This window comes from Bos indicus, chromosome 27, assembly GCF_029378745.1.
Source record: "Bos indicus isolate NIAB-ARS_2022 breed Sahiwal x Tharparkar chromosome 27, NIAB-ARS_B.indTharparkar_mat_pri_1.0, whole genome shotgun sequence".
NCBI lineage: Eukaryota > Metazoa > Chordata > Mammalia > Artiodactyla > Bovidae > Bos > Bos indicus.
Genome location: NC_091786.1, coordinates 1,053,175 through 1,066,517, shown reverse-complemented (window position 1 = coordinate 1,066,517; position 13,343 = coordinate 1,053,175). Strand labels below are relative to the sequence as shown.

The window sequence follows — 13,343 nt, the reverse complement described above, 5'->3', positions numbered from 1 at the left end:
ATGAAAAGATGCTCAGCATCACTAATCATCAGAGAAATGCACAGCAAAACCACAGTGGGGTATCACCTTGCACCCGTCCCAGTGGCCATCATCAGACAGGAAGTAACAAGCTTTTGAGGATGCAGAGAGAAGGGAGCCCTTGTGTGCTGCTGGTGGGAACACAGACTGGTGCAGCCACTATGGAGAACAGTATGGAGTATCCTCACAAATTCAACATGCAGCTAGCACACAACCCAGCGGTGCACTCCTGGGTATTATCCAAAGAAATGAAACACTAATTCAAAAACACACACGCACCCCCACATTCACTGCAAAACTATTTACAATAGCCGAGACATGGAAGCAGCCGAAGTGTCCTTCAGCAGAGAGGATGTCATGCACATATATACTGAAATACTACTCCAGTGTAACAAAGAATGAAATCTTGAAATCTGCGATAACATGTAAGTCAAACAGAAAAAGAAAAATGCTGTATGACTTCACTTGTATGTTGTGAAATATAAAAATCAAAACAAATGAACGAACATAACAAGACAGAAACAGAGTCATAGATACAGAGAACAAACGTGTTTGCAGAGGGAACTGGGGATGGGGCTAAGAAATAAGTTCGGGAGATAAGGAGGTACGGACTGCCAGCTGCAAAATAAGAGAGTCATGGGGATGAAACTTACAGTGTGGGAATCCAGGAATAATTGTGCAGCCTCTTTGTATGGTGACATATTGTAACTAGACTTATCGTGTTGATCAGTTTGAAACATCAAATCACTATGCTGTGCATCGGGAACTAACATGGTGCTGCATTTCAAAAAATAAAGAAGCAAACTCATAGAAAAAGGGACCAGATTTGTGGTTATTAGAGGGAGGCATGGGGTGGGAGGAGGGGGAACACGATGAAAGTGGCCAAAGGTACGAACTTCCAACAACAGGATACACCAATACTAAGAATGTGAGGTACAGCACGATAAATACAGTCTGCACTGCTGTTCCTAATATGAAAACTGCTAAGACAGTAAATCCTGAAGGCTCTCATCACAAGGAAAGTTACATTTTTCTTCCTCTTTGTGTACCCACAAGACGTGATGGATGTTCTCTAAGATTATGGTGACAATCATTTCATGATACCAGTCAGATCACGGTGCTGCACCCCCTACACTTATCCAGTGCTGCATGTTCATTGTATCTCAACACAACTGGGAGAAAATGGAACCTGGGGACGGTGGCGCCTGTTAAGGTTTTGATGCCTGGACAGTTCTGGCAGCTGAGGCCCTCTGGTTCTGGGCGCCTGTGGGGTTCCTGGGCAGGGTCTGTGGTGGTGCTGGTGGTGGGGGGCACTGGGGAGGTGGGGCCTGTTTCCTTCTGTCCTCTGAGGGGTCTCAGCCCTGCTTCTGAAGGTCAGAGACACCCTACGTGTGCACCATGGATGCCGTTGCCCTGGCTTGGAGGGAGGGCTTGGCAGGTCAGGTTCCTGCCCTGGGAGGACAGCTGATGCCACCGAGTGGTGCACGGGCAGCCAAGGGTGGATGTGGCCCCAAGACGCGTTTGCTCCTGCATGTGCTTATCAGGGCACTGATCCATTCACGGAGCCCCACCCTCGTGAGCTTTCCCCCCACAGTCCCCTCCTGTCACCCCCACCGGGCCAGGACTCGACGTGTGAATGCTGGAGGACACAGATGTCTAGTCCTGGTTCCGTGCCCACACCCACTAGGCCACTCTCTGGGCCCTGTCCATCCTGCCTGATGTGACCGGATGGCAGCTGTGCTGAACTGCTGGGAGGGGGTCAGAATCGCCGTCTGAGCCACTTGCACACAAAGCCTCCATTTTCCACTCTGAGTGAGAATTGCAACCCCCGGCGGCTGTTGACTGTGTGAGGACCATTCTCCACTGAGCCACCAGGGGGCGACCTGGTGTGCAGACCGAAGAGCCTGATGGGCAGGTGCAGGGTCGCACACAGGTTCAGGGTTGGATGAGGTCACGTACAGGGTCAGAGCGAGGTGCAGGGTCAGGGTCAGGGTCAGATACAGGGTCAGGCTCAAGCTCAGGGACGGGTCAGGGTCATGTCAGGGTCAGGTGTGGGAGGGTTCGTCAGGTCGCCAGACCTGGGTTGTCATGCACTCGCCTGAGTTTGAGCTCAGCTGCCGCTTGTGAAGGAAAACAGTGAAGGCCTTGCTCTGAGCTGTGCCTTGCAGGTGATGGGGTTTGGGGGGACCAACAGGGGCTCCCTGGACGTCTGGGGCTGGCAGGGTGCTCCTCCCCGACAGTGGGTCCTGAGCCGCGTGTCCTCCTCCTGGAGGATGAAGCCGGCACAGCGACCCCTCCTCCCCTCCCCACCCCCCACAGGGGCAGGTGTGAAGGGCCTGCATGTGTCTGAGGATCACGTCGCCCAAGAGTGAACTCCGGGGTCACTGGGCCTCCGCTCTGGGCACTGAGGGGCAGAGGCCATGGTCATGGTAGACCCCAGCACGGTCAGGGCCTTGCTCTGTGTCCTCTACTCCTTTCTGGGGGGTGTGGCTATGTCTGTGTCCCTGGACACTCACACGCCCTGGTCTGTTTGTAAGCCTCGTCTGTCACATCAAGGTGGGCCAGGCCAGTCTCCTCCCCCAGCAAGTGCACAGAGCTGTTCATCCCTGTTGACTGCACGCAGGGCCCCAGGGTGCTATCTGGCCCCAGCATGGGAGGTCCTGGGATGTGGGCTCAGATGCTTTGTGTTCTAGAACATTCTCCTGGAGCTGTGTGTCCTGAGAAGGGCTGAGGAGAGACCATGGTCTCATTCAAGTGCAGCGTTAGATCAGCGGTCTGTGTGTGACTCCATCTCTCCCAGCTCTGAGGGTGCTGAGCCGCTGGCCCTAGGGCCACAGGGGTCCACCCGCTAGTGTCAAGGGCAGGCCCTTCCCAGAGTCCATCCTCAACAGCCAGTGGGTCTGACTCACTCCCTGGGGCCATTCCTTTGACTTAGAACTAGAGCTGCCAACGAGGACAGTGTGGTTTTGACGAGCAGGGCCCTGCCGGCACTTTCAGCCCCTCTGCTGACGGTCTGCCCAGAGCCCAGCAACCTCCTCCAAGTGCTCCGGGTCCAAGCACTTTGGTCCAATGGAGGGCACACGAAAAGGAAGTGGTCATGCCAGACCTCCTGTGGCCAACACAAAGTGCAATCTGACGTGTGTAAGAGGTGTCAAGGATGTGACACTGGATAATTCTCAGGTCTAATACCAGCTACATCTGGCAGAGAAGATGTGCATTGCTCACAGCTGGAAGACTGTTACTGTGCTACATGGAGGTTCCTGAAGACGCGGACAACCCTCCCATCGGCTCAGTGGAACAAGGACCACGCCCCCTGGTGGCCTCAGTCAGTCCTCAGAGATGGCGATGGGGTGGGGCTGGGGGCAGGACACACCTGGGGGACGGGAGAGCCGAGTGTTTCTACAACTGCACATTCCTTTGAGGGACCCTGAGCCTGCCGTGGTGTTGGAGAAGACTCTTGAGAGTCCCTTGGACTGCAAGGAGATCCAACCAGTCCATTTTGAAGGAGATCAGCCCTGGGATTTCTTTGGAAGGAATGATGCTAAAGCTGAAACTCCAGTACTTTGGCCACCTCATGCAAAGAGTTGACTCATTGGAAAAGACTGATGCTGGGAGGGATTGGGGGCAGGAGGAGAAGGGGACGACAGAGGATGAGATGGCTGGATAGCATCACTGACTTGATGGACGTGAGTCTGGGTGAACTCTGGGAGTTGGTGATGGACAGGGAGGCCTGGCGTGCTGCTATTCATGGGGTCACAAAGAGTCGGACACGACTGAGTGACTGAACTGAACTGAAGCCTGCCTATTCCCCGCTCTTAAATGTTGATTGTAACTTCACGGCATAGGCGACCAGGTGCTAACGCTTTAAATCTCATGATGCACTTGAATGGGATTAATGGAAAATATTGGAGAAAACATTCTTTTTAATGATCCTGATGAAAAGGGATGAATTGGCAACTCTGACGTGCTAGGCTGCCTACGTGTGGAAGAACATGCTGCAAACTCACAGGCCTCCTTGTGAATTTAAGAACGGAGCAAAACAAGACTGAGGCACCGTGACCTGCTGCTTGTGTGTTAATGAAAATGTCTGGTCTGAAAGAGGTCAGTGTATGGATTATAAATAAAAATGCATAAAAGAGGTTGTAAAGTAGTGTGAATACCATTGATCTATTACTCTTCAATGACTTTCTCCAAATAATTATTGTTTCTCCAAAATAATATTGGTGAGTACTTTCTTTGGTCAGATAAGGAAAAGTATGTGTGTTATGATACATATTTATATTTATTGATAGAGTGCCTGATGAACTATGGACGGAGGTTCGTGACATTGTACAGGACACAGGGATCAAGACCATCCCCATGGAAAAGAAATGCAAAAAAGCAAAATGGCTGTCTGGGGAGGCCTTACAAATAGCTGTGAAAAGAAAAGAAGCAAAAAGCAAAGGAGAAAAGGAAAGATATAAGCATCTGAATGCAGAGTTCCAAAGAATAGCAAGGAGAGATAAGAAAGCCTTCCTCAGCGATCAATGCAAAGAAATAGAGGAAAACAACAGAATGGGAAAGGCTAGAGATCTCTTCAAGAAAATTAGATACCAAGGGAACATTTCATGCAAAGATGGGCTCAATAACGGACAGAAATGGTATGGACCTAACAGAAGCAGAAGATATTAAGAAGAGGTGGCAAGAATACACAGAAGAACTATACAAAAAAGATCTTCACGACCCAGATAATCACGATGGTGTGATCACTCACCAAGAGCCAGACATCCTGGAATGTGAAGTGGGCTTTAAGAAAGCATGACTATGAACAAAGCTAGTGGAGGTGATGATATTCCAGTTGAACTATTCCAAATCCTGAAAGATGATGCTGTGAAAGTGCTGCATTCAATATGCCAGCAAATTTGGAAAACTCAGCAGTGGCCACAGGACTGGAAAAGGTCAGTTTTCATTCCAATCCCTAAGAAAGGCAATGCCAAAGAGTGCTCAAACTACCGCACAATTGCACTCATCTCACATGCTAGTAAAGTCATGCTCAAAATTCTCCAAGCCAGGCTTTAGCAATACGTGAAATGTGAACTTCCAGATGTTCAAGCTTGTTTTAGAAAAGGCAGAGGAACCAGAGATCAAATTGCCAACATCTGCTGGATCATGGAAAAAGCAAGAGAGTTCCAGAAAAATATCTATTTCTGCTTTATTGACTATGCCAAAGCCTTTGACTGTGTGGATCACAATAAACTGTGGAAAATTCTGAAAGAGATGGGAATACCAGACCACCTGACCTGCCTCTTAAGAAACCTATATGCAGGTCAGGAAGCAACAGTTAGAACTGGACATGGAACAACAGACTGGTTGCAAATAGGAAAAGGAAAACGTCAAGGCTGCATATTGTCACCCTGCTTATTTAACTTATACGCAGAGTACATCATGAGAAATGCTGGGCTAGAAGAAGCACAAGCTGGAATCAAGATTGCCGGCAGAAATATCAATAATCTCAGATATGCAGATGACACCACCCTTAGGTAGAAAGTGAAGAGGAACTAAAAAGCCTCTGATGAAAGTGAAAGAGGAGAGTGAAAAAGTTGGCTTAAAGCTCAACATTCAGAAAACGAAGATCATGGCAGCTGGTCTCATCACTTCATGGGAAATAGATGGGAAACAGTGGAAACAGAGTCAGACTTTATTTTTTGGGGCTCCAAAATCACTGCAGATGGTGACTGCAGCCATGAAATTAAAAGACGCTTACTCCTTGGAAGGAAAGTTACGACCAACCTAGATAGCATATTCAAAAGCAGAGACATTACTTTGCCAACAAAGGTCTGTCTAGTTAAGGCTATGGTTTTTCCAGTGGTCATGTATGGATGTGAAAGTTGGAATGTGAAGAAAGCTGAGTGCCGAAGAATTGATGCTTTTGAACTGTGGTGTTGAAGACTCTTGAGAGTCCCTTGGACTGCAAGGAGATTCAACCAGTCCATCCTAAGGAGATCAGTCCTGGGTGTTCATTGGAAGGAATGATGCTGAGGCTGAAACTCTGATACTTTGGCCACCTCATGTGAAGAGCTGACTCATTGGAAAAGACCCTGATGCTGGGAGGGATTGGAGCAGGAGGAGAAGGGGACGGCAGAGGATGAGATGGCTGGATGGCATCACTGACTGGATGGACGTGAGTCTGAGTGAACTCTGGGAGTTGGTGATGGACAGGGAGGCCTGGCGTGCTGCGATTCATGGGGTCGCAAAGAGTTGACACGACTGAGCAACTAAACTGAACTGAACTGAATATTTATATATGTAAGTATTCATGTTAGAATATATATATGTGTATGTTGCTGCTGCTACTGCTAAGTCGCTTCAGTCGTGTCTGACTCTGGGACCCCATGGACTGCAGCCTACCAGGCTTCTCTGTCCATGGGATTTTCCAGGCAAGAGTACTGGAGTGGGTTGCCATTGCCTTCTCCTATATAATGAATATATATACTCCTTTTGATTTTCAGGAAGATCAGAACCAAGTTTAGTGCCAACTGTATTTCCTAACTTGGTCCATGGTATTTCAGTTCACTCCTGACTGTAACACAAAGCCGGGACTGCTCCTGGAACCCCCTGCCGGTTTCTCTCAGTGTGGTTGCTCACGTGTTTCTACTGGAGACACCTCGTGGTGCTGCCTTCACTGTGACATCCCCATGACACGATGCACACCTGTCCCCCTGCCCGGGGTCCCCAGGGGCAGGCCGGTGGCCAAGGACACTCTCGCGGATGGGTGCCCGCCGCCCTCTGCCCACCACGCTCCTCCCTTGCCCACAGCTGAGGCCTCTCTGCTTTGGCCCCCAGAGCTGTGCGCGTCCCGGTGCTTCACCAGGCCACGGTCCCGGAGCGGTCCTTCACAGCAGACAGGGCAGAGGTGAGGGTGGAGAGAGCGGTCACCTGGCCTGCTGACCTGTGCCCAAGGGTCTTGAGGGGGCACTCACCATGTTCTGCTGGCAGAGCCAGTAAAACTGCTGGAACTTCTGGGACATCAGCAGCTGGGCGCTCCCCACGGCGCTCCGGATCTTGCCAAGGACTGTGGACACACACAGGGTTATGGGTGGGTCGGCGGGGGCCAGGAGAGGGGTGCCACGCTAGGCGGCCTTCCCACTGCGGCTCCACGTCCTTGCATGCTTGAGGTCGTGTCCGACTTCGGCCCCATGGACTGTGCCCCCCAGGTGCCTCTGTCTGTGGGATTCTCCAGGCAAGAACACTGGAGAGGATCGCCATGCTGTCCTCCAGGGGATCTTCCCTACTCAGGGATTGAACCCTTGTCTCCTGCATTGGCAGGTGGGTTCTTTACCACTGAGTCACCTCGGACGCCATTATCCTCGGTCACTGGAGGTGAAAACTTTGAGCTTACTGTGTGGAATGGCCACCATTGAGCCCTCTTTCCATCTGGTCCATCCTGATCCATGAAAGAAATTCAAAGATGACCAAATACCGACTATCGGGACACCTCAGTGTGGGGGGAAATTTACCTTTGAAAGGTCCTCTAGCCCACCCAGCCCTCCAGGGGTCAGTTGGGTGGCAGGGACCCTGGCCCCTCACATCAGGAAGGGTGCATGAGGACATCCTGCCTCAGGCACCTGGGGGCCAGCTCACCAGGGCTGTCAGGAGCAGCGAGGGTCAGTTTAATCTACGAATGATCTCAAGTTGTAAGATCTTAATTAATCAAAGTGAAAGTGAAAGTGAAGTCGCTCAGTCCTGCCCGACTCTTTGCTACCCCGTGGACAGTAGCCTGCACCAAGCTCCTCTGTCCATGGGATTTTCCAGGCAAGAGTACTGTAGTCGGTTGCCATTTCCTTCTCCAGGGAATCTTCCGACCCAGGGATTGAACCCAGGTCTCCCGCATTGTACACAGACGCTTTACTGTCTGAGCCACCAGGGAAGTCCATAATTAATATGCTGGAAATCTTTCTTTTGCCCAGTTTGAATCCCTAAGTCATCACAACTATCCAGTAAGTGGCTAAATCCTTTCCACTGACAAAGCTGTATTACTTACTTTTTAAAAGTAATTAATCAAAGGGTGCTTTAAAAAAGTAAGTCATACAGCTTTGTCAGTGGAAAGGATTTAACCACTTACTGGATAGTTGTGATGACTTAGGGATTCGAACTGGGCAAAAGAAAGATTTCCGGCATGAAAATTTTGGTAAACCCCCCGCCCACTTCCTGCAAGTGCCTCCTCACATCCCATCATTCTGCCCCAATCCTGGCCTGTGTGAACATCATCATTTCAGAAATAACAGCTTTGGGAGACCTGAACTCCCATGATTCTCAGAGGCACTTAGGAATCTGGAGGCCAACGCTTCTGGCCTCTGTGTCTGGGCCCTTGTCTCTGGGGTTCGGTCTAAGCGCCCACCCCCAGCTACTCCCCTCTGAGAGCAAATGTGTCCTCTCTTGAGTCCCCTTCAAGACCTGCACAGCACAGATAACAACCAGCTACACAGAGCCCCTGACGTCACACGTGGGTCCAGCTTGTCTCCAGCCCGGGGAAGAGGGGAGCCTTCTGAGGCAAAGGTCTTAGCCTGGAGCTCGTCTGGCATGAAGCGGACACTGAACTGTCACCTCCAACAGGGTGTTTCAGTACTTGTGGACTGTTGACTTGTGGCTCAGTCTGGAGAAGAGCCCAGAGGGCTCTTCAGCACGTGGGTCCCTTGGCAGGGGTCTGGCTATGGGCAGATTCAGGGGGTGACGCGTGGGGCCCGAGACCTGGCATTTCCACAGGGGTGTAGCCCACGTCCAGAGAGGTAAACTCAGTTTCTCTAGCTTTCTCCCCAGTTTCCCCAAACACTGCTAATTTTGATAGGCAGCCTCCAAAATAATGAGTTGAGACTCATTCAGGGCAAGCTAGAAACCGGCCACAAGGACTCTGACTCCTGGGCCACAAGCCACTGAGACCCCAGTTCCTGGCCTCCCCCAGGGGGTGGGGCTCACGGACACAGCGGGGGCCTCGGTGCACAGGCGGCCAAGCGCCATGAACTGGAACCGGAGTCCTCGAAATCAAACGTGTCTGTGAGGGGTGCCGAGGATGCGTCCTACTGGGACAGAAAGCAGCCATGGAACAGAAGGCCCAGGGCACCACAGTGCTTACAGGGTGAGCACCTGGCCCCGGACAGCGTGTTCATCGCGTGGTGTTCTCCTGGGGTAGGGGAGTGGGTTAACAGCCTGAAATGCTCCTGAGTTTGCCTGCATTTTCTGACTTGTCCGGATTGCTGTTCCCCAAAGCTTGATTGTGATGACTTGCACACACAGAGAACTTGAAACAAAGTACCATCAGCACCTCTGCTCCATCACTTGGAATCACCATCTATGTGTGTGTGTCTTTCTGACCCTCTTGGAGATGAGCTGTAGTCAGCACCTCGCTCACCAAGCACCCTGAACAACCACAGAGCCACAGCCCTTCCTAAGAAACCAATACTTCCCTGCTGCTGCTGCTGCTAAGTCACTTCAGTCATGTCAGACTCTGTGCAACCCCATAGACGGCAGCCCACCCGGCTCCCCCGTCCCTGGGATTCTCCAGGCGAGAACACTGGAGTGGGTTGCCATTTCCTGCATTAAAGTGAAAAGTGAAAGTGAAGTCGCAAAGTCGTGTCCGACCCTCAGCGACCCCATGGATTGCAGCCTTCCAGACTCCTCCATCCATGGGATTTTCCAGGCAAGAGTACCAGAGTCTAATACCACCCAATTCTCAGTTGCTTCTAAAATGTGAAGAGTTAAAACTGTAACTTTTAATACCAGTGAGTTCACTAGATAATACCGCGACATCCTTTCAGACTTAAACAAAACAGAAAGCGGTCTTGTCAGCGTCCTGACGCCGGCTGCAGGGGGCCTTGGCCCCTGACCCCCTGGCCTGCTCACCTCCCCCATCTCTGGGCAGTGGAGGGGACACAGGGCAGGAAGGCAGAGGGGCTGGAGCACAGCCTGGAAGGGCTGAAAATACTTCCCACCTGGTTCACACTTCGGTCCCCAAACTGAACATGTTTGATTTCCACTTGTAAACCCTTGTAACTTGCAGGACTGACGAAAACCTTTAAAGAGACTTGTTTTAACCAAATGGTCACTGTAGGAATATATAGAAGTGACTCACATATAAATGCATTTTTTTTTTTCACTGACGCTATGCTTCCTGAAGTGGTAATTAAAAAGTCAATCAGTTAAACCAAATGGCACTGTAAGTGGCACAAAGTAAAACAAACAAAAAGAAACTCCCCAAAACAGTGTGCTTTCTGAAATAAAAGTTTCCAGAGTCACACACATCTTACTCCACAGGTTCACAGGAAAGATGAACAGCACGAGGAACTCAACAGTGGGGTCGTCTGTGAGGTGTGACGTCCTCAGCGTCTGTGACGCTGGACTTTTAGTCCCCATTTTTCACATCCTTCTTAAAATGCACCTCAATGGAAGTATTAATATACAATACTTCAGTTAATAAACTTCAGCACAACGTGGATGGGGGTGATGTCTGGGTGGAGACTTATTATAAAGGGTATACACTGATTATTGCTTGAGAGAGGTAAGGAATGTCAGAGTGTAGCTAATGGCCTGATGACTAATGGCAGGCGATTTGTGCTCATCAATGTGGATGGCTCTATCTGATACCTATAATGTAAATAATAGCTTCCCATAATTGCAAAGAATTTGAGGTGAAAATTCAATTTATTCTTTTCTACTATCCTTCTCTAATTCTGTCATAGTTTAGCCACTTTCTTTCAAGAGCTACAGATAAGGGCTCATGCTCATCAGAATGGAAATTTACAAAGAACCTGAGACAACCCAGGCCTTTGATGTACAGAGAAATTTGATTAACTGACTTGCTCCTTTAATTTATTTTTCACGCCTGTTCTACAATTTCCAACTCCACCTAAATTTACTATGAAGTGCCAGGGCAACACTGACACTATTCTTTTGAAATTCGAGGTGGGGTTTTCTAGAATTTGCACACAGTTTGAGGTGGTCACTTGGAGATCCATGACCAGGCGGATTTTGGATTCCTTCCTGACCCAGGCGTGGGGACGCGTGCGTTCACAAACCCCCGGTGAAGCCTCAGGCTTTGTCACCTTCCTGTTTCTCGAGCACACGCTTCCTCTCAGGCTCGGTTTGCCGCGGCGCTGGTGGCTGGGGTGGCCCATGCGCTGACCACACCCTCAGCTGTCAGAGGTGGCAGCCTTGGGCTTGCGGGGTGACTGGGCGGGGTCCCCGGCGGAAGCAGCGGTGCTCAGAGCCGTCCCCGATTCTGGCCTTCAGTGTGTGGACTTCCGGGCAAACTGCAGGCCCAGGGCAGTCTCCCTGTGGCCCGTCCTCCTCATCTGCCTTGGTCCCCGAGTCCCCCGGGTCACTGTGATTACTGCCAACGGCACTCTGCCTGAGCCGGACACCTCCACACCCAGAGAGCGTGGCACCTCCAGGGAAGGAGGTCTGGGAGACCCGCCCTCGAGCATCGAACCCCAGCTCTGGCAATGACGTGTTCGACTGAGGATGGGGGACCCCCAGATAATGATGTCTCCTGGTGCTGTGTGTCTGGCCGGGGGGTCTTCAGATCAGCAGCTCTGGGGCAGAGTTGTTTGGGGGCAACAGAGCAGCCCAGCACCTCTCCAAAGACCCACCGCTCAGTTCCCCAGGCCATCCATCTTTTTACAAACCTGCTGAGTAAGATCTTTGTGGCTCTGGAAACTTCCATTTCAGAAAACATACCTTTTTTATTTTTATTTTTTTTGCTTTTACTTTATGCCACTTACCCATTTGGTTAAGTGGCATAAAACCGCAAACCACTCGTGTAGTGGTGGTTTACAATCCCTGCAGAGTATCTGTTTATGTATTAAGCTGCTTTAACATGACTTAACTTATACCAGTATTTAATGGTTCTCATGATGTTTTTGGAGAAGGCAATGGCACCCCACTCCAGTACTCTTGCCTGGAAAATCCCATGGACGGAGGAGCCTGGTAGGCTGCAGTCCATGGGGTCGCTAAGAGTCGGATACGACTGAGTGTCTTCACTTTCACTTTTCACTTTCCTGCATTGGAAAAGGAAATGGCAACCCATTCCAGTATTCTTGCCTGGAGAATCCCAGGGACGGGGGAGCCTGGTGGGCTGCTGTCTATGGGGTCGCACAGAGTCGGACACGACTGAAGTGACTTAGCAGCAGCAGCAGCAGCAGCAGTAGCATGATGTTTTTATTAACCGTAGAGAGCTGAGTGAATCTGATTTGTTCGATCAATTCAGTGAGCTGTGGTTATAAAATAATAGCTTGGGAGAAAAGTTATCTCACATAATGGAAATTTCAAAATTCGGAGCTCAGGGTTTTGGTTCAACAGCCATTTAATTTAATCTTCACTCTTTAAAAGGACGGTAACCAAGAAACGTGTACCTGTGCTTAAAGTGAGGAGTGGAATGGAAAGTTACCGTACCTTTAAACATTACTAGGGAATCACTTAAACGTGACCAATATGGTGCTTGGTTAATGTGTGGAGCATGCAGTTGAGATTCAAATTAAGTGTTCTCTCACCTTTGCCACAAAAAATAGAGCTCGGTAATTAAGAAATTGAGAAAAATCACAGAAAGGCTCGGGTAGACCTGTTCGCTGCTCTTTGCATCTGAGGCTCCTAGAGATGTGATTTCACATAGTTATGAAACAGTGGTGGGAAAACCCTGCAGAGTTCTGGTGACTGAGCTGGTGTCTGTGGGAGGGGCCCCCCCGCCTGGCGGAGGGCGGTGTCAGGGTACACGGGGTTTTACACGCTGTGCTGTGCAGAGGGGTGAGTAGGGGTGGAAGCACCCTGTGTGTGAAGACTGCCCCCCTTCAGACTCCCACCGCCGAGGCTTCTGCTGGGCACTGCCAGCAGACGCTCAGTGCATCCGGGCACCGCTGGAGGATGGTCAGCGCATCCGGGCACCGTCTATGGATGGTCAGCATGGCTGGGCACTGCCGGCGGAGAGTCAGTGTGTCAAGTGTGATCGCCCAGGAGCCTAAGACGGGGCAGAGCTCCAGGAAAATGCAAAGCCACCCCCACCCTTGAGAAGGGCGTGTGCCCACATGCATGTCCCCAGGGACGACAGAGCCAGGGGCTCCGGGAGGTCAGGACCAAGCTCCCCACGGCAGGGGCAGAATCCATGTCTGAGGGAGGGCCTTCCTGGAGGGTCTCCGGCCTGGCTCTCTGCCCCTGCTCTTGCCCTCACATTGGCCCGCCTGCCTGACTGGTCTACCTGCCCTCAAGGTCCGCCCAGATGCCGCCGCCACCAGGAAGACTTCTCAGACTGCTGGCAGCATTTGCCGGACTTCGGGGTGTCTATAGCACTGCGTCTGCATTGC

The 13,343-nt window shown here is 50.8% G+C and overlaps 1 protein-coding gene across 4 annotated transcripts in view; it reads right to left on the bottom strand.

Annotated features, from left to right (window-relative positions):
- DLGAP2 (DLG associated protein 2) overlaps positions 1-13,343 on the bottom strand; it is a 645,672-nt gene that overhangs the window by 11,585 nt on the left and 620,744 nt on the right. For all 4 annotated transcript variants that reach the window (XM_070781742.1, XM_070781741.1, XM_070781744.1 and 1 more), the window contains one exon: positions 6,978-7,069. In XM_070781742.1, the coding sequence (XP_070637843.1) occupies positions 6,978-7,069 (92 nt within the window). The remainder of the gene's footprint in view (positions 1-6,977; positions 7,070-13,343) is intronic.